Genomic DNA, 25178 nt, shown 5'->3' on the forward strand with positions numbered 1-25178 from the left:
TCAAAAGTACACTTACCAATCACAGTTAGCCTGGCGCTGGCAATGTGTGGTCCACACACTATTCTGAAATTTCCCTGATCTTCGAGTTGGCAATTCCTGATTCTCAGTATGTGACGATCACCTTCAACTCTAATTTCATATTTGTCACTGGAGTCCAGTTTCTGTGTTCCCTTATACCATGAAAGTTTAATTTCCGGATAGTTAATTTTAATCTCACATTCAAAGATAGCATCCTCATCTGTTAAAACCATCTGATTTTCAATGTCTTTGATCAGAGTAATAGGCTGAAAAATATTAGTTTAGATTAGTTTCAAATTCCCTGTTATGGGTTTGAATATTTCACAAATCAGCCCAAAAATATGTTACCTCTGTCTGTGAGAGTCGTTGCTGAATAAAAGCTACAAGTTCATCAAATTCCTGATCTTCTCTTCGAGCTTTTTCTGTGAGCTCAATTTCCTGAAAAAAGCCAGAATGTACTCAAAGATTAAAGGATACTAAATGTCAAGCTGTCATGTTTATCCAACATAGAATTTGTTCCTACATCATATTTTCTGTAACTGTACTGTAACTAGTGTATCTTCCCATCTTAAAAATTGCAGCCAAGTTATGAAGACAGAACATACTTGACCAGAAGGCCCATTCCTTCTTCTTGGGTTTGAGCATGGAAGAAATGGAGAACTGTCAGTGAAAGATCTAAAGAGGAACCAGATATTCCTGCACATGAAGTTACATCAGAGCATGGACACCAAAAGGGTTCAAAGGAACTGCGTTACTCCTAACAAAGCCAATGCTGCAATCACACCATATCTTACCAATCTATGGCTTTCTTCTGCTTGGGTTTGCTTTAATAACTCAAAGGCTTGCAGGAGGCCACGGAAATCTGTAATTCCATACATGCGAGCATATTTCTCATATTCTTTGGGATCTACATTTTTGAGAAGTTCCAAGATATCAATAGGTTGATCTTCCTCTTCTTCCCTCCTTTTTGTTGGAGTGCTATTCAAATCAATGACATAAGTTAAATATACAATGTTTCATTCCTAGAAAGTTGTTCACTGAAAAAAAGAATCCGCCTAGAGCTGCCCTGCGCAGTGGAATCCTTTAGTTTAGTCTAGTCAGGTGCTTCTATTTTTAGCACACTTGTTCATATTTAATGAATATTAAAAAATTATATCTTGATCTGAGATACATAATAAAAAATGTTTCTTCTGTGTTGATGGCAAGTTAATCTTATTAATCTCTTAATAAAAACTTTCCATATACCTTTTTAGTTTTGCCCTGAGATCCCCTTCAACAACTTCTTTCTTTCTTTCTTCAACTTCTAGGTTTACACTCCTCTCAATTTCACCATGCTGGTTAAAAGCTACACATTTGTACATGCCAGAATCAGTTTTTATTGCGTCCTTTATTGCTAGTTTGGCTTCATCTCCTCTCTGCTGGATTATAATGCGACCTCCCTGGTTGAGTTGCCTCCATTTTCCCTTCATCCATTTAACATTCGGAATTGGGTCTCCTCCAACTTTTGCAATAAATGTTGCAACAGTCTCTGCAGAAAGATGCAAATTAGGAAGAGAAGTCTTTCCAGCTGTCTATGACAGCAGGACACAATCTCAAACAAAAGGTATAGGCAAATAGAAGACAATGCACTTTTTGAAAAGAGTTCTTACTTTCCATGACTTTGATACTCTGAGGCTCTGACACAAAATAAAGTTTTCCTTCCACTTCTGCTTTCTTAGCTGCTGGTGCAGCTGCTGGTTTTTCTAAAAAACAGAGTCAAAAAATTGAAACAGATGGTTTCATGTAATAGTTTATGTTCATGCATGATGATGCTTCCAAAGGAATTGTAAAAAAGGAATTAATTACGTAGATGGAACAAAATATTATGCAAGAGATAAAAATGCAAAATACTTTCATACTGTTTTAACTAACTTGTATTTTACTTTCCAGATGAAACTGAACACTGTGGGCCATGGTGTGCTGTTCATTAATTTCAATCAAGTCATTTATATTCTGCATGGATGTAAATTCATAGATGGAGGTGCAAATAAGAAGCCTCATTTTCTAAAATGGATCAGTTTTTAGTGAGGTATTCTCTTTTCTGTCTGTTTCTGGAAATTTCACCCTAGAATTTAGCCAAGAGTTACTTGCATTTTTTTAACAATGATCTGTTAAATTAGTTTTTTTTTCGTTTTGCATAGTTCTTAGCCTTGCAGCTACCCATGTAGTGCAAAAGATACTATTTCTACATATTACTGAACTCTTATGTCTTTTATGCAATGGTAAGACAAGACCTACGTGGAAGGACTCACGCTTAGACAATATTTACTTTCAGCTAAAAGGTCAAAACATCTTAGTTGTAACAGTCCTGAAGCAATTAGCCTCTAAGACCACACGCTCAATCAAATTCTTTCTGTATTTTCCTTTAATAAACACCACTGTTCCCATCCTTTCCATAAAATATGCGTGTCCAAGCAATTTCACTCATTTAGCTTGCATTTTTCTTAAATTCAGTGTTTAGATTTAGAAACTAAATTCTTAATCTTTTTGGTAAGAATATACTATTGATTTGACACTGATCTCCCATTGTTTATGTCACTATTTATATATAAATTATTGTTAAATATACTGTCTTCCCAGATTGTACAGTTTTGCAAAGAACTAAAAGATACTAATTGTTTGCTATTAGATTATTAACATTTTTGTTCCACAGAAAACAAAGCAGGATGGAATTTTGTTTTAAATTTCCAACATATGCATTGATTTTCTCCATGTTACTGTACCTTTAACTGTCACTTTAGATTTGCAAGTATCAGTGCCAGCTGTATTTGAAGCTTTGCATACATATTCTCCTAAATCAGATTTGGTAACTGCAGCAAGTTCCAGAAGAGCTATTCCATTAGCAAAGCTGAAGTTGCATCTGTCTGAAGCTCTTATTTCTCTCCCTGCCTTCAGCCACTGAATCCGGATTGGCTGTGATCCTTGGACGTGGCAGCGGAGCTGTAGGGTATCACCTTCCTCTGCTGCTGCTGGCTGAAGAGGCTGGTCAAAAACTGGAGGCTTTTTAGGTTCTAGAATATGAAAATGCTTGAGTGAATATTCAAGGAAGGAAAGTATGATTAAGAATGTAAGAGAAAAAGAGATACATGTGATTCTTAAGAAGACAGTGGCAAGGAATGAAGGAGGATAAACAGAAGTCTGAGGACGTCAATGATAGATTTAGAAAATGAAATAAATATGAAGAGAGTATGTTTTCTATGCAAACATGCAAGAAATATCTTTTCTCCACATAGCAAGGATATTCACATGCAAAAAATAGTATAAGAACTAAAGCGCTGCTATTAGGCTGCAAAACTATATGAGCACCTTTAAAGAAACAAATATGCAATCTCCTGCAAGAGTATTATAATGAAGTGCCGTGTTGCTACAACACACTGTCAAGGCTGCCCAAACTTAGATGTAATTGCACAGAAAAACTGTTATTCCATGAAAAGAGAACGATTAAAAGTTCAACAGAACTGTCACAAAGATTTCAATGTTCATTTTAGATCAGTTGTAGCAAACAGTGAAAAAGTAAAGAAGCCCCTGCCTGAAAAATATTGTTTTATTTTAATCACAAAATTAAAAGGATTCCTTGATTTTGTGTTTTAACTCAGGACAAATTACTGCTGTTAAGGTAATTAAAACCCACTCATAAGATAGAAGCTGTATATTTGCAGCTAACATACAAGAAAGAAAAGCAAGAAGTGAAGAAAAATAAGACTTCAACTAACCTCCGATAACAACAGAAGATGTACACAACACACTTCCTGCTTCATTGGACACTTTACAGGTATATAAACCAGCATCTGATTGCTCTACGCTCTTTATATGCAAAAGTAAGGTATTGTTTCTGAAAGATATTTCACGATGAGGGCTTGAATGAACTTCCTGATTATTTTTATACCAAGCAACAGTCAAAGGCTGAGAGCCGGAAACATGGCCCTCAAGTTTAAGTTCATTCCCTTCTGTTTCTTCTACTGCTTCAGACAGTTTCTTAGTAAAAGTAGGTGGAGTTTTTCGTTCTGTAAAAAAAAAAGAACATATTTTTCAAATTTTATGAATCAAACCTGAAATGAAAAATTCTAAAGAAAAGGTTTCAAGAAAAATTTCAACATTGGGGAATAGATATTTGCTCTCATTTAAATAGGATTTTTTTTTTAAGTGAAAGTATGCCAAGATAAAGAGCAGGTGTCTTGCTCTTACAATCACTGTCGTAGTTGATTTTCCTATTTGGAAAAAAAAAATCCTCTTACATTGATTTTAAGTCAAGTGCCATCTAAAAATACCAAGATTTTTGTTGAGTTCTCAAGAAAAAAATAAGCCAAAGACTATAAAGAAATTAGGCCAAAGAAAATATTCTTCCATTTCTCCTGCCATTGTTGTTAGTGACCCTTCCTAATTCCCTTAAGGGACTCATGGGTATCTCTAGATAGGTACTTTCAAGCTACACCTCAAAAGTTTTCTCAAACTTATCTTGCAGCAGTAAGACTAACTTACTTTATAATTAAAGGAAGAAAAATGTACACACAATGTATTATCTATTCAGTACCTTTAACAGTCAGTTGAGCTGTGCAAGAGTCCTTTCCAACTTCATTGCTAGCATAGCATGTATACTTTCCAGAGTCTCCCCTATCAGCTCTCAAGATGGTCAAGTGGGCTGTGTTGTCTACATAACTGATCTGGTAGTTTCTTCCTGTTCTAATCTCTTGATTATCTTTTGCCCAAGTGACTCTAATAGGCTGTGTTCCAGAAACGTGACACTCAAAGTCAGCACTTTCTCCAATAATACCATCCACAGGTGTAATTGGGATGTCAAAGAATGGAGGAGTCTTCCCTTCTGAAGAGTGAAAGAAATAAAAAAGCATCACTTTAAAATCTCGATTTGCTTTAAACCTCTGTGAAAGAAATATTATTTGTACATTATTAAATCCATACATGAAGCAAAAGTGAGTTTTAACATATTTCTGTTAAATATTTCACAGCCCACCGACCTGTAAGGACAAGCCTGCCACTAGCAGAAGCAGTCCCAATCGCATTGGTAGCTGTGCAGGTATATTGCCCAATAAGGCTCCTATCTGTCTTCAAAATCCGGAGAGTTGCTACATTATCTACGAAGGATGCGTGAACATTGTAGTCGTCTTTTACACGTACACCGTCTTTAAACCAAGATACTTCAATAGGTTCTGAACCAGCAATGCCGCAATCAAATGTAACTGGTAAGCCAACAGTTTCATGAACATCTCTTAATTTTCGTGTAAAAGAAGGAGGAAGTTTACGCTCTGTAAGAAAACAGGTATTGTACAGTGAGGGCTTTCAGAAGATATGCAACTATTGCTGTACTCACCAATAATCCATACCTAATATACTGTAGAGTATGCTGGATTTTTGCTCATAATTTCTGATTAAAAATGTTATTCAGCATATCATGTATTTGGAACCAGATGTGAAAAGAGCAGTGTGCATACCGTTGCAGGAAAATATATAACCATTCTGCCCTCAGTTACACCCAGTGAGCCTATTTATCCCTCAGGACTGTTGATGGTGAAAACAATCAAAGCAATATCCTCAACGGGGAAGGAACATGCAGAAGCTTGTATCCCTACAGAAGAACTGTGGTCAGTAAGAGATGTTTTTGATTAGCTTTACTGGTAGGCCTTTGGTAATAGAAGACAGTGCCACAGGGTATCTTACACATCAAGAAACAGTAAAGTATTTAACAAGGAAAAGGTAATCTTTGTTTTTCAAAATAGCAAAGCATACTTAAGAAAAATAGCCCATTTTCCTATTTTTTAAAATGAAATATTCACCTTGAACCATCAGCAAAGATGATGAAGCAGCCTCCCCAACAGTGTTTTCTACTTTGCAGATGTACTCCCCACTGTCACTACTGTCTACCTGGCTGAAAACCAGAGTGGCGACTTGGTTCTTAAAGTGCATTTTCACAGTAGCCGTTCCTCTTAGCTTTGTATCGCCTTTGTACCACGATACAATCATTTCTGGTGTTCCAGCAACCTGGCACTGTAAGGATGCAGAATCCCCAACAGTCACCTGCGTTGGCTCCAAGGGTGTAATGAAGTAAGGTGGTTCTGAAGAACAAACACACACCATTAGCATAAAAAGGTATTGCGCAATGACCATTAGAAGTTCAAATAACCCTTGATGAAGTGATGGTGGCTTGACGCACCTAGTATTGTGATTGCACCATGACAATTATCTTGTCCAGAATCATTTTCAATATGACAAGAATATTGCCCCTGATCTTCTAGTTTGCTACAAGGGATTTCCAGTATGGCAGATGTTTCTGTCGTGGTGATGCTACACTTTTCAGAGTGTGTTATTTTTACTCCATTTTTCTTCCATGTCACTGAAATTGGTGGAGTACCCGTATATGCGCATTCCAAGATTAAATTTTTCCCTTTCTCGACACTTAAATCGTTCACCTTCTTCACAAATTTGGCAGGTTCTATAATGAACAATGGGAAGAAAAGAAATTAAATAAAGCCAAGAGATCATTTTTAGAAGCATAAGCAGCATAAGAAACAGTAGTCTGGACAAACCTTTGACAAAAAGGTGTGTTGTGCAAGAAATCTTCCCTGCCTCATTAGAGACCTGGCAGGTGTAGTCTCCACTCTCAAGTGGATGTACATCAAACAGCTCCAGTTCTGCAATTGAATCTTGCAAGGTGATGTTGCACCTGTGTCCTGGTACTAGCTCAACACTACCTCTAAACCATTTAACTTCCAATGGAGAGGAGCCTTTTATGATACTGGTAAAGGTTATGTTTGCCCCAGATAAAACATTCAGTGGTTCAGGTTTCTTCACAAAAGATGGTGGTTCTAAGCATGCAAATAAAAAAGACAGAGAAGTACATTTGAATTTCTGATGAAGAGCATAGAAATCAGAAATATGTAACAACGCAAAGAATGAATTATTTTTGAAAATAAATTTGTGCCCTCTGACTCTGGCTTTTTATTGATACTGACCTCTAACACTCAAAAATGAGCTGCATTCATCAGACCCAGCTACGTTAGTAGCTGTGCACAAATAAGTTCCCATATCAGATTCCTGAAGTCCATTCACTTTCAGAGAACAGGTATTGTCTGTAAGGGTAGCCTGATACTTGTCTCCACTGGTAATCTCCTGTCCATCATGAAACCAGGAAACCAGAATAGGTGGTGACCCATAAACTTTGCACTCCAGTACAGCAGCAGCACCCAGCTGACCATATGTTTCTTTCAGTTTTCTTGTGAAAGAAGGAGGTATGATACGATCTGCATTTGTTTTTAAAAAAAAAAAATTACCATACAGCAGCTTAAAATGAAAAAAGTTCCCCATGCGTAATAAAATCAGTTAACTTTCTTTTGATATATCTACTTTAACAATCTGCTCCTACACACCTAAGTCATTGAAAAATTGATAGTTGATGGTTAAGGATATGCTAGAGCTTTCATTCACACTTTTTGAGGGACACCTTTTATTTTTGCAGCTCTTTTTCATAAGCAACAATATTGCACCAGCTGTCCAAGAAGACATGTAAACTAAAGTTGAAGAAATTAAGTCCTTGCAACAACTTCTGCCCCTCAGAGGTTAGGTAGGCATCTGTTCTTGATGCCTGTCAAAGTGGTATACCAAGTACTCCTAAGATTATACAAGCAATGAATCTTTCAGGCTGCCAGTCATGAGAAACTGTTTGCTATCTGAAGGCTTTGTAAAAGCCCTATAAGGTCAGATGTGACTCAAAAAGAGTAGTCAACTAACCTGAAACATGCACTGAAGCTGTGCAGCTGCTTTTACCAATACTGTTTTTCACCTCAAAAGTATATTCTCCACTGTCTTCTAGTCCTGCATTGAGGATCTTAAGCCCAGATACTTTGTTGAAGAAACTGATTTTATATTTATGGTCAGTGGACAGTTCATTCCCATCCTTAAACCACCTAGCAGTAAGCTCTGGCGTGCCGTCTACTGTGCATTCCAGAGTACAAGAGTCTCCAGCTGTAACTTTGACTGGGCCTGGCTTCTCTACAATGACTGCAGGTTCTGCAATGAGATGCAAGTCACAACATTTTTAAAAACAGCAATGCAATAGTTATTAGTATATTAGTATAAAAATTGAAATTTTAAAGCATCTTAAAACATTGTGGTTTTTGTCCCATGCTACCAACCTAGCACTGTCAGCGTGGCAAAGCATTCCTGAACTCCAGCATCATTTTTTATCTGACAAATGTATTTGCCAGCATTGGCTGGTTCTGCATTTCCAATCCGCATAGTTGCAATATTTTCTGAATAGGACATCCAAAGATTATCACTTTCTCTAATGATTTCCCCTTTGTCTTTTAACCACAGAACAGAAATGGGCTGTGATCCTTCTACTGCAGCCTGCAGTTCAATCGACTCCCCAGCTACGACAGTGACATCACTCAGCTTCTTCACAAAGGTTGGTGGTGCTATTTAAGAGAAGATATTTAACAGTAAAAAAACACACCAGGAGCGGAAATGTAGGAGGAGAATGACAGGAACAGTGAAATGCCAGGAAGGTGCCAATATTTATACAAACCTCTTAGTGTTACAGAGCCAATACAGGAGTCACTTCCCACATCATTTACAGCTTTACAGTGATATTCACCGACATCTGCAGTGTCCACACTGAGAATGTGAATACTAGCTAGGTAGTTCTCGGACATGACCTTATACTTCTTGCTGCTCCGAATTTCTCGTTTGTCTTTATACCATGAAATCTGGAATGGAGGAGTGCCCTGAAGCTCACATTCCAGGTGAATATCAGACCCTTTCAAGGTCTGGACTGGATGGGGCTTCTTGGTAAAAATGGGGGGTGCTGAAAAAAGAAAAAAGGGTTAAAGTTTGTGTTATTTGATCAAAGGAGATAAAGAGGACAGACTATTCACGCAGCCGTTCTGATGCTGAACAGCAAAGACAAACCATAAATAAGAAAGAACTCCCACAGCATAACAAACAGGCAAGAGATTTGCCATCTATTCAGACAGGTTTTGGCCTCTCTGACTAAAGAAAGTGGGATTTAACAGCTTTTCCACAAAGGAGGACTCATACAGATAGAAAGGTAAGGAAAGAACTGGGATTCTGACCTTTTACTTTCAGTGAGGTACTGGTGCTCGCACTACCCGCTGGATTCTGAGCTTCGCAAGTGTAGTCACCACTGTCCTCAACACTGAGGTTGTGCATTTCAATGACTGCCACTGAATCCACAAAGGACATTCTGTATTTTTCACTGGGATGGATCTCAGTTTCACCTTTGTACCAGGTGACTTTGATTTCTGGAGATCCACCTATTTTGCATTCATACTTAGTGGAATCATGCTGTTTCACAAGTCTTGAGGAGTCCAGTTTCTTAATAAACCTTGGTGGTTCTGGAAAGCCAAAAAGGGGAGATGATGCTTTAAACTGCTCTGATTCTTTGAATAAGCAGGGAAATATGTAATAGAAAATGTAAACTTTGGGGATTTATGCAAACACTCTAATTTTGCTATTGCTATGAAATTTTTTTTAGATGATTTCAAGTTGGTCCAAAATCTAGATTAGGAAGCAAACAAATTCTCTATCTGCATTTCAGTTAGTTTCTCCTTACTTTATTGTCCCACTCTACTTCACCTTCTGTGTATTCAGTACAGATCAGCTGACATGTAATATCCTCTTGCAATACATGAGTGGTCAAATGGAAATACAAGAATCCAAACCGTCCAGCCAAGAAATATTATTAAGAGCATCTATGCTGAGCATTATAGCAACAGCTTTATATCTTAATATGTCATTAACTATTGATATAGTCAATAAATGTATTTGCATTATAATCCTTCACACATTTATTGCAAAGCCAAACATAAAGGTGCATATAAGGAATAAAAGTCAAGGAGCTTAGGTAGCAAACAAAAGAGATTCAAAATAATCATGCTGGGAAGAATTATGAGATGGCTGGTATTACAGAAATTGGTGTTAAAGGTCCTGTGACTGAAAAGTAAACCAGATGGTTACATTTTGTTCTGTAAGGAGAGAAAGGAGTGGAGGTTTGACACTTTTCATCAAAAGTACCATATGGATGATTCAGAATCACAGGATTGAATGCTCATAGATCAAAGATATAACCAGTAAAACCAAGAGGTGGTAATGTAGGCACAACAAACAAATCTCTTTGCAAAACAGGATGAAGTGCCTCTTTGTGCATCTGTCTGTAAAGTGTAGGAAGAATATCTATTTTATTGTGGGTTACTTCAGCCTGTGGGACATTTGCAGAACATCCTATGTTGTAAGTAACAATACTTCCTTAGAGTTTCTAAAAAGAGAAACGATGGTTTGTTAACACGATGACTCTTGGAACCTTAGTAATTTACTATCAGATTTCACTCTGACAAAGAGTTGATTATCTATCTGCATACTAACAGTGACTGAGTAGTCACACTCTAATTCCATTCCTTTCCAAAAATGACGATATACAAGTTAGTAAGGTATATACTTAGAATGTAAAGCAGTTTCTAGAACTTAAAGCAATTGTTAAAACTACAGATTGGGAACATTAGATGTTAAAGTGGGAAAGTTAATAAAAAACTGGGAGATTTTCAAGATCAATTGAACAAAAGATCTTAATTCTACAAAAAAAAAAAAGGGCTGTGTGTCATAGAAGTGTGACAGCATCTGCTCAAATTAAACACATGCAAATGCACACAAACAGCTTGCCCTTCCAAGTTCTATAGAAACTGTCTAACAAACAATGAACATCATTAATTTTGCAGCCCCGGGGAAACTGTACAAATTCTAAAGGATTGAAGTGAGTCCCAGTGTAAGTTCAGGATCAGAAAAGGAAATAATAATCCTGGGGAAAAAAAAAAAAATTCAGGATTTTATGGATAAAGAGTTGAAGAGTAAGAAAGTAAATAAGGTCAGTCAGGATCATTTTATGAATGGTAACTCTGGTCAAATAAACCTATTAGTAATGTTATCATTAATAACAACCGGAATTGTGACTCTGGTGGAAACAAGCTTTAAATCTTTTAAAGAGGTTAAATTCCTTGCTATAATCTTTCAATGCTTTTTGTAAGTCAAGCTACATAATAACAGCATCCCTACTTGCCACTGAATCCACAGGTAGTTCAGTCTGCCACACTCTTCCCACCCCCACCAAGAAAAATCCCTATGGATAGAATATGCTCTAGATATATATAGTATATTGGACCAGCAATTATTACAAGATCTTGTTAGTGGTAGTTCAGCTTCTTGTGTTATTTGTCATAGAGAGTAAAAGCCATAGTACTTACTCTTCAAATGTGTTTGTTTCCTTCCCTCTCCCCCCTCCCCCCCCAATTCACACAGAGGGGAAAAAAAAGAAAGCACTAAACCAACAGGGACATTTGAACTCATGAGTAATTTAAGCAGTGTATTTTACATCCGTTCTTCTATAAAATCAGTAAGAATGAGATATCCGGAACAGCTATAAATAAATCCAATGTTCCCACCTACATTGAGGAAATTACACTAATATACAAGCGTCACTTGTACCAAGACAGCTTGATCCAGTCGTAAATTTAGATCATTGAAATGTATAAGATCCACACACTATGTGGAGAAGCGAAGTGTTGACAGAATGGATATTTGTCACCAAGTTTGCCCTCACATCCTCCAATTTTGCTGTCTAGAACTGCAGTTTTCAATGTTTTCAGTCTTTGAAAGAGTAAAATTATTTGCAGAAGCTGCACACCCCGTAAAAATACATTTAAGTCTCATAAATGAACTGAGTTTCTCTCAGTTACCTTTCCTTCCCCTGGACAACTTAGTGAATGTCACTGCTGGAGAAAGACTTTAAGGAAGACAGATTTTGCTAGACAACAGGGCCACTCATAAAGGCGCAACAGGGTACTAACTCAGAGTTAACATTTCAATGGAAGAATCCCTTTGATAAGACAAATCACGCACTATACCAGACCAGAAGAAAGATAAATAAGTATTTAAGTATTACAATAATATTTAAATGAAATAAGACATCTCAGTGTAGCCTCTTGTAAAGGTTGTTAGTCTCACACGTCTGCATTCAGGGTTTTTTTTTTCTGGGTGTCTGCCTTGCAAAGAAAAGCCTTATGAACACTAAAGCTCACAGCAATACCTTGTACAGCCAGCTGGGCTGCGCACGTGTCCTTTCCGACGCTGTTGCTGGCAGTACATGTGTAGAGTCCAGCATCCCCTTTACTGACTTTTAAGACTGTCAAGCTGGCCGTGTTTTCCACCAACGTCATCTTGTAGTTGCCACCTGGGCGGATCTCTCTGTTGTCTCTGGTCCAAGTAATCCTCATGGGAGCAGAGCCAGTCATGTGGCACTTAAAGGTTGCACTTTCCCCTAGCGCCACATCAATAGATTCTGGCTTGATGTCAAAGAAGGGAGGATGTAGTTGTTCTGCAAAGAGGAAAGCATGGCAGAGCTCACCACCAAGACCTCTTCACCACACACCTCACCATGCCATGCCCATGCTCCCTGGCCACCATACAACGGGCAGAGTGGGAAAAAGGGTGAAGAAATAAAAGACCAAAGACATACCAAAGATCTTTGTTTAAGTGTGAACTACAAACCTGTGAGGAGAAGTTTGGCGCTGGAAGATGCAGTCCCCAGAGCGTTTTGGGCTGAGCAAGTATATTGGCCACAGTAAGCCATACTAGTTTGCAAGATCTGGAGAGTCGCAACATTATTTAAGAAGGCTGATTGCATGTTATCACTGTCGCTTAAGAGAACCCCATCCTTGTACCAAGACACTTGAATAGGCTCTGAGCCATTTATGCGACAATCAAATGTCACTGGGGCACCAACTGCCTCTTGAATATCTTTCAGTTTTCTGGTGAATGTAGGGGGAAGTTGACGTTCTGCAAAACAATAATAATCACCACTATAAGTAGGAAGCCACCCTGTCAATCTAGAATTAGTTAACTCTGAAATTAATAAGAACCCCTTTCTGTAGACAACAAAGAGTTCCTACAAACTACCCCAGGAAAGAGTGGCCCTTGGTCCATCACCTTTAACAAAAAGCAAAGCTGTAGAAGTGGCGAAGCCAACGCTATTTTCTGCTTTGCAGATATATTCTCCAATGTCACTATCCTCCACGGTGGAGAATGCCAGTGTTGCCACATTATTCTTGAAGTGCATTTTGCAAGCCTGTGTTGATCTGAGCTTGGTGTCATCTTTGTACCAGGACACCTTGATTTCTGGCGCACCACCAATCTGGCATTTTAAGATCACGGGCTTGCCAACCTTCACTTCCACACGGTCAAGGTGCGTGACAAAATAGGGTGGTTCTAGGGAAGGAGAGAGCATGGTGAGCAGAGGCAGAGCATCACTGGGGTGCTTTAGAGGGATCAGGGGTGATGTGTACCTAAGATGGATACAAGGCTGTGGCAAACATCCCCACCCGCCTCATTTGCCACCTCACAGGTGTATTCGCCTTCATCGCTCTTGGTGCTGTTGAAGATTTCAAGAATGCCAGATTTGTCAGTAGTTGTAATGCTGCAGCGTGGAGACTGAGCAATAGGCATGCCATTTCGTTTCCAGGTGACAGAGACGGGAGGGGTGCCTATGTAGCCACTTTCCAACATAATGGACTTTCCCTGCTCCACACTGAAATCACTTAATTTCTTCACAAAGACTGCAGGCTCTGTGGGGAGGCATAGATCAATAGTGAGAGGGACAGATGTGGCAGGGCTGCAGGCAGAGCATGAAGGGAGATACCTGTGTGCACACACACACACACACAAACACAGAAACACACCTTTCACAAAGAGTTGGGTTGTGCATGAGGCACTGCCAGCATCATTTGTGACCACGCAGGCATAGTCACCGCTGTGGCCTGGCTCCACGTTGTACAGCTGTAGCTGTGCCACAGACTCGTCCAGAGAGATGGAGCAGTTGCTGTCTGGCACCAGCTCCCTGATGCCTCGGAACCAGGTCGCTTTGAAGGGAGTACTGCCCTTGATGTAGCTGGTGAATGTCACACTTGATCCGGGCAAAACTTCCTGAGGATCAGGTGTCTTCACAAAAGAAGGTGGTTCTAAGGATCATGCAAAGAAGTGAAGAGGGAGAGAGAGATGTTAATAGGAGAGTCACTGTGGGGATGGAAAACCGGAGCAGGTTTAAGTCAAAAAAAAAGAAAAAAAGAGGGAGAAAACAGAAATAAAAAACCATGAAAAATAAACCATGGGGAAACCAGAGGGAAGGAAGAGAAGAGGGAAGAAGAATTTTGTTGAAGGGGTTGTAGTATCCTTCCACTGACCTTGTACAGTCAAGAAGGCACTGCATTCATCAGATCCAGCCACATTGGCTGCCACACAGGTATATGGCCCTGTATCTGTGACATCCAAGGCATTCAGCTTCAAAGCACAAACATTATCCAAGAATGAGATTTCATATTTTTCTCCACTAACAATCTCATTCCCATCCTGAAACCAGGCCACAGATATGGGGGATGTGCCAGACACTTTGCACTCCAGAAGCACTGAGGATCCCAGCACCCCATTTGTTTCCTTTAGTTTTCTTGAGAATGAAGGAGCAACAAGACGATCTAAGTAGGACAGGGCAGAAGAACAGGAAGAAAAGTGTTGGGTTTTTTTCAGGGGAAAGGAAAGGCGGGAAAAAAAAGTTTCCTTTAAAGACAAGTGTGAACAACAAAGACATAGAGCTGACCTGAAACATCAACTGAAGAAGTGCAGCTGCTGTCCCCCACCTCGTTTTGCACCTCAAAAGTGTACAAGCCCCTGTCTCCCCTGTCTGCAGAAAAGACTTTCAAAGTGGATATATTGTTGAAAAAGGTAATTTGGTATTTGCGGTCGCTCCTTAGTTCTCTGCCGTCTTTGTACCACTTGGTGATAAGTTCAGGTGTTCCTCCTACTTTGCACTCCAAGGTAAAAGGATTGCCAGCCATTACTGTGATCGGCTCGGTCTTCTCTAAGATGACTGCTGGTTCTGAAATAGGAAGGGAGGGGTCAGTGTGTCACCAAGAAATCTACCTGCAAACTGGTGAGCACAGGATATAAGCAGAAAACAAAGGCTGGTAGAAGCAATTGTGCAAGCTGTAAGATACAGTACCTGTGAAGCAGGCTATACCCACCTAGGACTTGTAAAAAGGCAGAGCACTCCCGCATGCCAGCATCATTTTTGATCTGGCAGATGTACTTCCCAACATCAGCTCCTTCTGCACTGGCAATCTCCAGAGTTGCAATGTTGTCCATAAACCACATTTGGACATTTTCGCTCTCCCTAATAACTTCACCCTTGTCCTTGAGCCAGACAACAGAAATTGGTGGGGATCCTTCCACCACTGCCTGCAGGGCTGTTGGCTCCCCGACGAAGATTGCAGTGTCACTCAGCTTCTTGGCAAAACGTGGGGGTTCTGATAGCAAAAACAAGGTGGCAGAGGAGGGTTAATCATGCATGCCTGCTTGGAAGAGGGACAGCCAGGAGATCAAGAAAAGAGGGCGGTGATGCTGTTGATCCTCTAGCATACAAACCTTTGAATTTCACTGGGCAGGTGCAAGTGTCGCTTCCCACCTCATTCATAGCTTTGCATTGATATTCTCCAGTATCTTGAGATTCCAGATTGAGAATATGAAGACTGGCAACGGAATGCTTTGCTGTCACCTTGAACTTCTTGCTGCTCCTGACCTGCCTCCGGTCCTTGAACCAAGCCACCTCAAAGGGCGGAGTCCCTGCTATCTCACACTGGAGCATAACATCTGAGCCTTTAAGTGTGTCCACAGGGCTTGGCACCTTGCTAAAAACAGGTGGTTCTATAAAAAAAGAATCACATTATAATGTGTGAGCCTGATTCCCTGGGTGGGTTTCTGGACAGTAGCAGGAGGCCACACATTCAGGAAGGGGGCCTACACTTATTCTTGTAAACCCATATTTAGCTTCCAAATACGTGGCCTCACCTCTAAAAAATGCTGAGCCCCCCGCATCTCCCAGCAAGCCATCCCAGCACTCAGAGTCCCAAGGGCAGAAAATGTGACACTTCTGCACCTGTTTGGAGTCAGTGCTCAGTGGCCCTCCCCAAAAGCCACTCTCCCCTCTCTTCAGGACCACATTCCAGCTTTCCCCACCTCTTTCCAGTCATGAAAGCTACCATCAGTGAGGCTCAGCAACACAGCCTCCTCTTCCGTCTTAAATTTCATTCCTGCCAGCATCACTGTCTATAAAGAGGAGACAGAGGGATAGTTGCAAAGTATGCCCAGCTCCCTCACCATGGCTGGTGTTCCATCTAGGCCATGCTTCCCTTGTGACCTGACAAGCTTGCTCTGTTCAGCTTGCAATTAACTTAAATGGGGAGACAAGGGAATGGCTGCACAATGCTGAACACCCACCACTATTTCCTGCCTGGTCTCCACTGCTTAAACACAGCAGCATTTGAATGTGAGAGCAGCTGGAGATACACTGCTCCAGCAGCCACCAACTGCCATAGCAGCATAGCAGCAGCTCCCTGTCCAGGGGGATGTGCAGCTGGGAGCGGGCCTGGAAGCCAGGGATTCTGGTGGTGTGTGGAGCCATGCTGCTAACCTTTCACTGCGACTGAAGTGCTGCAGCTGGCTGTGCCAGCAGAATTATGGGCTTCACATATGTAATCGCCGGCGTCTTCAGTGTTGGCACCTAAGATGGTTAGCATCGCCACGGAGTCTACAAAGGATATGTGGAGCTTGTCGCTCGCCTGGAGTGCCTGATCATTTTTGTACCACATGGTTCTGATCTCTGGTGTGCCACTGATTTTGCATTCAAGTTGAACCGTGTCTCCCTGCTTCACGAACCGCAAAGCTTCAGGCTTCTTGATGAACTTGGGAGGTTCTGCAGAACAGAGTGAGTATGTAGAGAGTGACGGTATACCTGTTTGCCATGTGAAATCTACAGTGCTGAGCAAGAGTTATGGGGAGCACAAGAGTATTGGGGCACAACAAAGTAAGCTTGCTACAGCAGCTGGCTCTATCCCCAACCAGAGTTTCCTCTCAAGGAAAGACGCAAGATGGAGAAAAGAAGGCAAAGACAACAACTAAAACTATGTTCTGCCAACTCTGGAGCCTGCTGCTTCAGACAGCTGGAGCTGTAAAAAACACAGGAAGGATGATTGCTTCACCCAAAGGAAATTTTGCTGTTACCTTTGAGGGATGAAAATATCCCCAGGCCAGCATGAAAGATTTGACAAGACCTTCACCCCCAGGAGCAGCAGAAACACGGTAGGGATAGTTTCACTTGCTTACACATCTTTAAAGCATATTTCTGCACGAAGAACTTAAGTGATTCATAGTCTCGATTAAATCAGCAATTCAGAACTCCAATTGAAATCTTTAGCAAATTTGAAAGAGTCACCAATGCTGGCCTACATATGCAAGGTAGTTGTATTTACCGTATCACTGTTTTCCATACAGTAATTGCTATGTGTGAATACCAGTGTGGCTGTAGTTTAAGCACTAATGACAAAGCAAAAAGCAGCTCTCCGAACAAACAGCTTCACAAGGGAACCTTTCCCCTTGGAGATTTTGCAGGCACACAAAGCTTCTACTGTCATGCAGTATGATAGAAGGTCTCCACATGGTATATGTCTTCTTTCTGGAAAGCTACTTTCTATATATTTCCAAACTGGAAAGGGTGGAAGATGAAACTCAGTAACAAAGAGATCTCTTTGCCCAAGAAAAAGAAAACACACAAACGAAGGTGACTTAATCTTAATACCTTTGACACTGAGTTGGGCTGAGCAAAAGTCTTTCCCAGCTTCATTACTAGCTTGGCACGTATATTGGCCAGAGTCTCCTTTACCCACTCTGAGCACTCGAAGGTGAGCTGTGTTGGCTACAAATGTAATATTGAAGTTTCCTCCAGTTCGGATCTCCCGGCCATCCTTGGACCAGGTGATGTGTATTGGCTGGGCTCCGGTAACATGGCATTCAAAGTCAGCACTTTCCCCAAAAGGCACATCAATAGATTCTGGTTTGGTGTCAAAGACAGGTGCTTGCTTGGGTTCTAGAAACACAAGAAAACAGTTTAATACTCATACCTCTTGAAAAACCTAATTCAACACACAGATACCATCACATGCATGAAATAGGAAGGGGGAGCCTGTGATCCAGGCAAAAGTTTTGTAAGCCAACACACCTGCCACTGTGAGCCTAGCACTTGAGGTGGCAGTGCCCACAGCATTGGTGGCTGTGCAGGAGTACTGCCCAGTATGATTCATCTCGGTTCGCACCAGTTGCAGCACTGCAACGTTATCTACAAAGGATGTGTGCACATTGTGGTCATCGCTTAGCAGCACACCATCTTTATGCCAAGTCACAGTAATGGGTTCTGAGCCATTGACCCGACACGTAAATTTAAGGGGTAAACCAACAGGGTGCTCAATGTCCTTTAATTTTCTTGCAAAGGAAGGTGGTCGTTTGCGCTCTAGAAGAAAGCAAGTAAAAAATAAATATGTCCCAGGAAGCAGTTTTTTTATAGTTTTGCAAAAGCAAAAGAATTTGTAGCAAGCTAATATAAAATCATCACCTTGAACTGTTAAGAGAGCCTTTGTAGATGTAGTTCCTACACTGTTTTCTGCCTTGCAGATATATTCTCCACTGTCCTTGCTAACCACTTTGTTGAAAATAAGTGTAGCAACGTTGTCTTTAAAGAACACTTTGTAGTCAGGAGTAGATCTGAGTTTTGTATCACCTTTGTACCAAGACACAGTGATTTCTGGTGTTCCAGCAACACGGCATTGCAATGTTGTATAATCCCCAACTGACACCTCAAGAGGTTGCAAGTGTGTAACAAAATAGGGAGGTTCTAAAAAAAAGAAGCAATTAGGTAGGATCATTATAGTGCCAGGCCTTGGAAAGCATATACTTGAAAGAACAGGCAAGAAAAAGAAGCAAAGGGAGCACACACCTAGGGTAGAAACTACAGCCTCACAAACGTCTCTTCCTGCCTCATTTTCAACATGGCAAGTGTATTCTCCTGCATCGTCTTTGGTGCTGTCAAGTATTTCCAGGATACAGGATTTCTCTGTAGTGGTGATGCTACACTTCTGAGATTGAGTGATGGTGTGGCCATTCTTCTTCCATGTCACAGAGATGGGCAGGCTGCCTGTGTAAGTGCCCTCCAGGATGATGGGCTTGCCAGGCTCCACATACTGATCGCTCAGTTTCTTCACGAAGACAGCCGGCTCTAATGAAGGGTAAGAAGTCACAAATGTTGAGCACAGCAGGACAAATGGAGGGAAGGAAACAATATTTTAAGGTAAATAGAGAGACGCAATCTTTACAAACCTTTTACTGTAAGGTGTGTTGTACAATTTGCCCTGCCAGCATCATTAGTCACTAGACAAGTGTACTCTCCGCTTTGGAGAGGAGTTACATCAAATAACTCAAGCTCCACAATGGAGTCCTCCAAGTAGATATTGCATTTGTCCCCTGGCACAAGCTCATTGGCCCCTCTAAACCAGTTCACCTTAAAAGGAGGGGTTCCTCTGATAACACAAGTAAAAGTGATGCTTGTGCCTGGCAAGACATCCAGAGGCTCTGGTGTCCTCTCAAAAGAAGGTGGTTCTAAACACACAAGAGAAAAAGAGAGTTAAGACAGGTTGCTATAGCATAACCCTGGCATTTCCACACACCTACTGAAGATAAAGAACAAAATCTTTATTTTCCCATCAATAATTTCCTCTGAGTATATTTACAAAAGACCATGGGCAATTTCAAGAGGGAAAAAGAAAAGAATAGCTCAGAGAGCTTCCTGACCATCATATACTGACCTTGTACGGTCAATACAGCACTGCATTCATCTGAACCAGCTATGTTGGTAGCCTTGCAGGTGTAAGTTCCAGTATCTGAGTCACTCAGTGAATTCACTTCTAAAACACACAGGTTATCTGAAAAGGAGATCTGATGTTTTTCCCCATTGACTAACTTAAGTCCATTTCGGAACCAGGCAACAGAAATAGGAGGTGAACCCGACACTTTGCATTCCAGCAATGCTGAGGAACCCAGGACACAAGGGGTTTCCTTTAGTTTTCTTGTGAAAGAAGGAGGAATGATTCGATCTGCATAAGAAAACACAAAAAATCCATGGTTAGAGAGAAAAGGAGGGAAGGAATGGAAGAAAGGAAAGAGAACATGACCGAAAGAAAGTTTTTGTACAAAATGGAAGACAAGCAACCCAACCAACCTAAAACATCAACTGATGCTGTGCAGCTGCTTTTCCCCACGTCGTTCTGCACTGCAAAAGTGTACAATCCACCATCCTCCTTTTCTGCATCCATAATTTTAAGTGTAGATACTTTATTGAGGAAAGTAATTCTGTATTTTTGGCTGCTGGTCAGCTCTTTGCCATCCTTGAACCACCCAGTGGAAAGCTCTGGTGTGCCTGCCACTTTGCACTCCAAAGTACAGGCATCTCCTATAGTAACTCTCATTGGCTCTGCTTTCTCTACAATGACTGCAGGTTCTGCAAGGAGAGATGGATAACATGTATGGTGAAAACAGGATTTGATTAGTACTATTATAAGTATTATAGCACTATAAGATGGGGCTTACACATTTGATACCAAAGAAATCTTAGTTTGTTGGGCTGGAGAATTTTTTCAGTTCTGTTTTTTCCACCTTTTATGCTACTCTAAACTGGAGATTTCAGATGCTTTCCAAAATGAAGTAAAAATATTTTTAAACTCCTAAGAGAGAAATGCACTGTCTGTCCTTCTCCAAGCAGGCATGAGCAGAAGACACAACTTAGAAATCCAGTCAACTAGATCCCATCACAGTGTAGAGGCCTGTGGTTCCTTTCACCCCTATCCCTGGACAACTGGAAGTAAGGAACCTGACTACTGCTTGCTAGGGACACAAGGATTCTCCGTTTTGATTGTTTTGAACTCAGGGGCGTAAGCAAAGCATACAGATGACACTAAATAGCCAAGTTCCTTACTTTAAAAAAAATCTTTTATAAACTTGTGCTTTTTACCAACCTAGAATAGTTAAGGTAGCCATGCACTCGCGACTTCCAGCATCATTTCTGATCTGACAGATGTATTTTCCAGCATTGCTTGTCTCTGTGCGCACAAGTTGTAAAGTTGCAATATTTTCCATAAATGTGATCTTCGTGTTTTCACTTTCTCTAATAATTTCCTCTTTGTCTTTAAGCCACTGCACAGAAATTGGCTGGGAGCCCTCCACTCTTGCTTGTAATTCTACTGGTTCACCAACCACAACAGTCATGCTGTTTATTTTAGTCAAGAATTTCGGTGGTTCTGAAGAAGAAATATGCAGTTATAGTAAATACTCACAGGATCTACGTAAAGAAAAGCGATACAGTACCATTGGGAGCACCGCAGAAGGCATATGTGCCAATACTTTACCTTTCAGCTTCACAATGCAAAAACAAGTGTCACTTCCTACGTCGTTCTGTGCTTTGCACTGATATTCACCAACATCTGCAGCTTCGACGTTAAGAATGCGAACACTTGTATGGTAGTTTTTGGCTGTAACCTTATACTTCTTACTACTGCGGATTTGTCTTCTGTCTTTGTACCAAGTAACGTCAAATGGTGGTGTTCCTGAAATCTCACATTCCAGGCTAACCTCAGTTCCTTTGAGCATATCTACTGGAGAGGGCTTCCTGCTGAAGACAGGAGGTTCTAACAAGGGGAGAAAGGAACATTTTTAGAAAGGAGTCTGGAGCTATTTGACCAATGAACAGTTTACTGATACCAGCTTTTACACAACGAGACTTCTGAGAAAATAAACAGAATGGGCAAGGACTTTCCTTATTTTTTGGGCACATTATGAAATTATCTTGCAGGTAGTTGAGCATTCAGAGCTCTTAGCTCCTCTGTAGAAAAGGTAAACAGAGGGGTGACCCTTGGCAGAGAGGGTACAGGTCCCATTTAGCTGGTAGTAGTCTCAAATACAGGGTGTAAAACTGACACTTATCAGTTTGGGTCTGTTCTTTTTCTTCATATTTCAGTTCCTTGATGTAACAATTCCCATTATGATCTGTCTCAGATGTTGACAATCATAGAACTGGGGAACACCTAGCTTAGGACTCATCTGCATTAAGAACACCTCTCTTCTTCAGAGGGAGTGAGGGGGCATCAGAAACAAACATGACATGAAGAAAAAGGCATTCCTGAAATAAGAAATTAATCTGTGGATTTCCGAGGGATAAAACCACCAGGGAAAAATAGGATATAGTCAGAGAACAAGAGGACAGCTAACCTTTCACTATGACTTTGGTGCTACAGCTGGCCTTGCCGGCAGGGTTGTGAGCTTCACAGATGTAGTCACCGCTCTCATCAGTACTGAGATGATTCATTTCAAGCACGGCCACAGAGTCAATAAATGATGTCCAGAATTTTTCACTGGTAACAATTTCATGGTCATTTCTGAACCACGTTACTTTCATCTCTGGAGATCCACTTACTTTGCACTCAAGCCGGGCTGAATCACCCTGCTTGACCACTTTTGCCACCTCTAGCTTCTTAGCAAACTTGGGTGGTTCTAAAAAAACCAGAAAAGTGGGGTCAGGAAGCTCTGAATTAATACTGGAAAGAAAAGAGGAGGAAAAAGAGCCAAACAACTCTGGGTTGCAAACACAAGGAATTCACTTGGCAATCTATCAAAGATCATTTCAAAAAGGAAAGAAAAGAAATAGATGAAAAGACTACAACACAAGAAAGAGTGCACACCTGTTACCATCAATGTTGTAGTGCAAGAATCACTGCCAACGTCATTTGAAACGTGGCAAGTGTAGTGCCCACTCCTAGAAGCATCCACCGAATAGAGGGTTAAGAACGCAGTTGACCCTTCAATCCCAATGAAACAAGTCGGACCAGATACAAGTTCTAAGTCTTCTTTGAACCACTTTAGTTTAAAGGGTGGTGTTCCTTTTAGTGTGGCCTTAAACTCCACTGTGGAATCTGGGATGGCTTGCTGGCTTTCAGGTTTTACTAAGAAGCTTGGTGGCTCTGCAGTTTTTAAGAAAAACAAATATTCAGTTACATCAGAAACGTCTAAGAATGAAGAAAATTAGTGAGGTAAGCATGGAGACCAAGTTTTCAGCATTAATATTAAGAGGTATAAGAGTGTTATGTTAGTATAAGATTTAAGGTATTTTCCCAGCATCTATCACAAATAAGAAAAAGCAGTAAAAGAGTTTCAAACCTTTCACAGTCAGGACAGCACTGCAAGAATCGTTCCCAGCAACATTAGAGACACTGCATGTGTAATTTGCAGTGTCTGCCAGCTCTAGATTAGCAATCTCGAGTGACACAGTGTTCTCATGGCACAAGCTTCTATATTTTGCACTGTCAGTTATCTCTTTTCCATCCTTAAACCATTTTGCAGTAATGGGGAGTGAACCAGAAACTTTGCACTCCATTTGGATAGAAGATCCCAGAACGGTATCCTTTTTGGTTAGCTTTTTGATAAATGCAGGAGGAATTGATTGATCTGCCCAACACAAAAAATGGCAAAAACACACTGGTTACCTTCTTGCCTATCTTTCACAAACAGAGATGATTATTTTTTTCATTCCCTCCCTGCTGGATTGGTGAATTTGCCAAATGACAATACAAACCTAGCACAGTCAGAACAGCTTCACAGGTGCTACTTCCGAAGTCATTTTCAACCTTAAAACTGTATGTACCACTGTCCTCCTTTGATACGGGTTCAATCCTGAAACTGGCCACATTGTTTTCAAAGCTCATTGTGTAGTATCTACTGGGCAGGAGCTGTTTGCCATCTTTGTACCATCTTATTCGGAGCTCCGGTGTCCCAGCCACAGTACACTCCAAAGTCACGGGGTCTCTTTCTGTGACTTTAAGTGATTTAGCCTTTTCTATGATCCGTGCAGGCTCTGAGGTATAAAGTGTATAAAAATGGCAGTTAGCTACACAGATAGGGGTCTGACTTTCCAAGTATTCATCGAGGATGAGCTTGAAGGGTCACACCTTGTACACACCTTGTACAAAAAGCAAAGCAAAGCACTTCTCCACACCAGACTCGTTCTTTGCCTGGCAGGTGTATCTCCCTCTGTGGCTGAGGTCAGCATTGGTAAGCTTCAGTGTGGCCACGCTGTTCTCAAAAGTAATATGATGGTGCTCATCGTCTTCTAGTATTTTCTCATCTTTTATCCATGACACAGATAAGGGTTGAGCGCCTGCTACAACGCACTGGAAGGATGCGGTACCTTTCAAAATGCTAGTGACGTTCTCCAGCTTCTTGACGAAGGATGGCGGTTCTGTGGTGTAAGGTTTTGTTTGTTGTTTGGAAGAGAAGACATGGAAAGGGAAGAGGGGAAAGAGAGATCATATAAAGTCATCCTACTCACTACAGTTTAGCTAGGGGATGTAATGTTTGGGGTATGCTTCCTAGAGGACTGACCTTTCAAGCTGAGCCTTGTGCTGCAAGAACAGCTCCCACCTTCGTTTGATATAATACACTGGTATTCACCAACGTCTGAGACATCACAGTTAGTCACATTAAGAGTAAATACAGATTCTTTGGTGGACATGGCATATTTCTTGCTGCTGAACATCTCCTTATTGTTCTTCAGCCACTTCACCTCAAATGGAGGAGTACCAGTCACCTCACACTCGAGTGTAGCCTCCAAACCCTTCACTACTTCAGTGGGTCTCAAATCCCGAACAAATGTTGGAGGCTCTACAAAGAGGAATAAGGGGAAAGTAGATAGTGACATTGAATGGTTTTGAGGGGAGAAGAAGTCTCCCCTACTCCATCACCCCAGCTATGTGGCATAGCTGGATGATGATAAGATGTTCAAAACCAACCTTTTACTTTCAGCTCGACGCTGCAGCTCTCACTACCTGCATCATTGTGGGCTTCACAAACATAAATCCCACTATCTGACACTCTGGCTTGAGTGACTTTCAAAGTGGCTAAACCGTCTACGAAGGAGATGCTGTACTTAGCTTGGTCAGTCACTTCGTTCCCATCCAGGTACCATGTGACGTGAATCTCTGGCGTGCCTACTACCTGGCACTCGAAAGTGGTGGACTGTCCTTCACGCAAAGCTACTACAGAAGTTGGCATCTGAATAAATCTGGGGGGCTCTGGAAGATGGACAGAAAAGGTGAGACTTTATAATATTCAAGGTGGTTTAAAGAAAT

General features: G+C 40.9%; 1 protein-coding gene across 1 annotated transcript in view; it reads right to left on the reverse strand.

Annotated features, from left to right (window-relative positions):
- Positions 1–25178, reverse strand: part of TTN (titin) — a 246608-nt gene that overhangs the window by 161231 nt on the left and 60199 nt on the right. Inside the window, exons 59-101 of the mRNA XM_075153897.1 lie at positions 24840–25121; positions 24433–24711; positions 24011–24289; positions 23627–23905; positions 23212–23499; positions 22737–23015; positions 22267–22548; positions 21408–21686; positions 21018–21299; positions 20225–20503; positions 19812–20099; positions 19327–19605; positions 18947–19225; positions 18566–18844; positions 18176–18463; positions 17756–18043; positions 16592–16873; positions 15547–15825; positions 15147–15428; positions 14723–15001; positions 14313–14600; positions 13812–14090; positions 13419–13697; positions 13063–13341; positions 12625–12912; positions 12164–12451; positions 9141–9422; positions 8594–8872; positions 8202–8483; positions 7798–8076; positions 7023–7310; positions 6597–6875; positions 6224–6502; positions 5847–6125; positions 5031–5318; positions 4589–4876; positions 3771–4061; positions 2781–3068; positions 1668–1760; positions 1264–1546; positions 813–996; positions 367–456; positions 17–284 (exon numbers count right to left, since the gene is read on the reverse strand). Coding sequence (XP_075009998.1) covers positions 17–284; positions 367–456; positions 813–996; positions 1264–1546; positions 1668–1760; positions 2781–3068; positions 3771–4061; positions 4589–4876; positions 5031–5318; positions 5847–6125; positions 6224–6502; positions 6597–6875; positions 7023–7310; positions 7798–8076; positions 8202–8483; positions 8594–8872; positions 9141–9422; positions 12164–12451; positions 12625–12912; positions 13063–13341; positions 13419–13697; positions 13812–14090; positions 14313–14600; positions 14723–15001; positions 15147–15428; positions 15547–15825; positions 16592–16873; positions 17756–18043; positions 18176–18463; positions 18566–18844; positions 18947–19225; positions 19327–19605; positions 19812–20099; positions 20225–20503; positions 21018–21299; positions 21408–21686; positions 22267–22548; positions 22737–23015; positions 23212–23499; positions 23627–23905; positions 24011–24289; positions 24433–24711; positions 24840–25121 — 11652 coding nt within the window. The remainder of the gene's footprint in view (positions 1–16; positions 285–366; positions 457–812; positions 997–1263; positions 1547–1667; positions 1761–2780; positions 3069–3770; positions 4062–4588; positions 4877–5030; positions 5319–5846; positions 6126–6223; positions 6503–6596; positions 6876–7022; positions 7311–7797; positions 8077–8201; positions 8484–8593; positions 8873–9140; positions 9423–12163; positions 12452–12624; positions 12913–13062; positions 13342–13418; positions 13698–13811; positions 14091–14312; positions 14601–14722; positions 15002–15146; positions 15429–15546; positions 15826–16591; positions 16874–17755; positions 18044–18175; positions 18464–18565; positions 18845–18946; positions 19226–19326; positions 19606–19811; positions 20100–20224; positions 20504–21017; positions 21300–21407; positions 21687–22266; positions 22549–22736; positions 23016–23211; positions 23500–23626; positions 23906–24010; positions 24290–24432; positions 24712–24839; positions 25122–25178) is intronic.

The sequence above is a fragment of the Calonectris borealis genome, chromosome 6, assembly GCF_964195595.1.
Source record: "Calonectris borealis chromosome 6, bCalBor7.hap1.2, whole genome shotgun sequence".
Taxonomy (NCBI): Eukaryota; Metazoa; Chordata; class Aves; order Procellariiformes; family Procellariidae; genus Calonectris; species Calonectris borealis.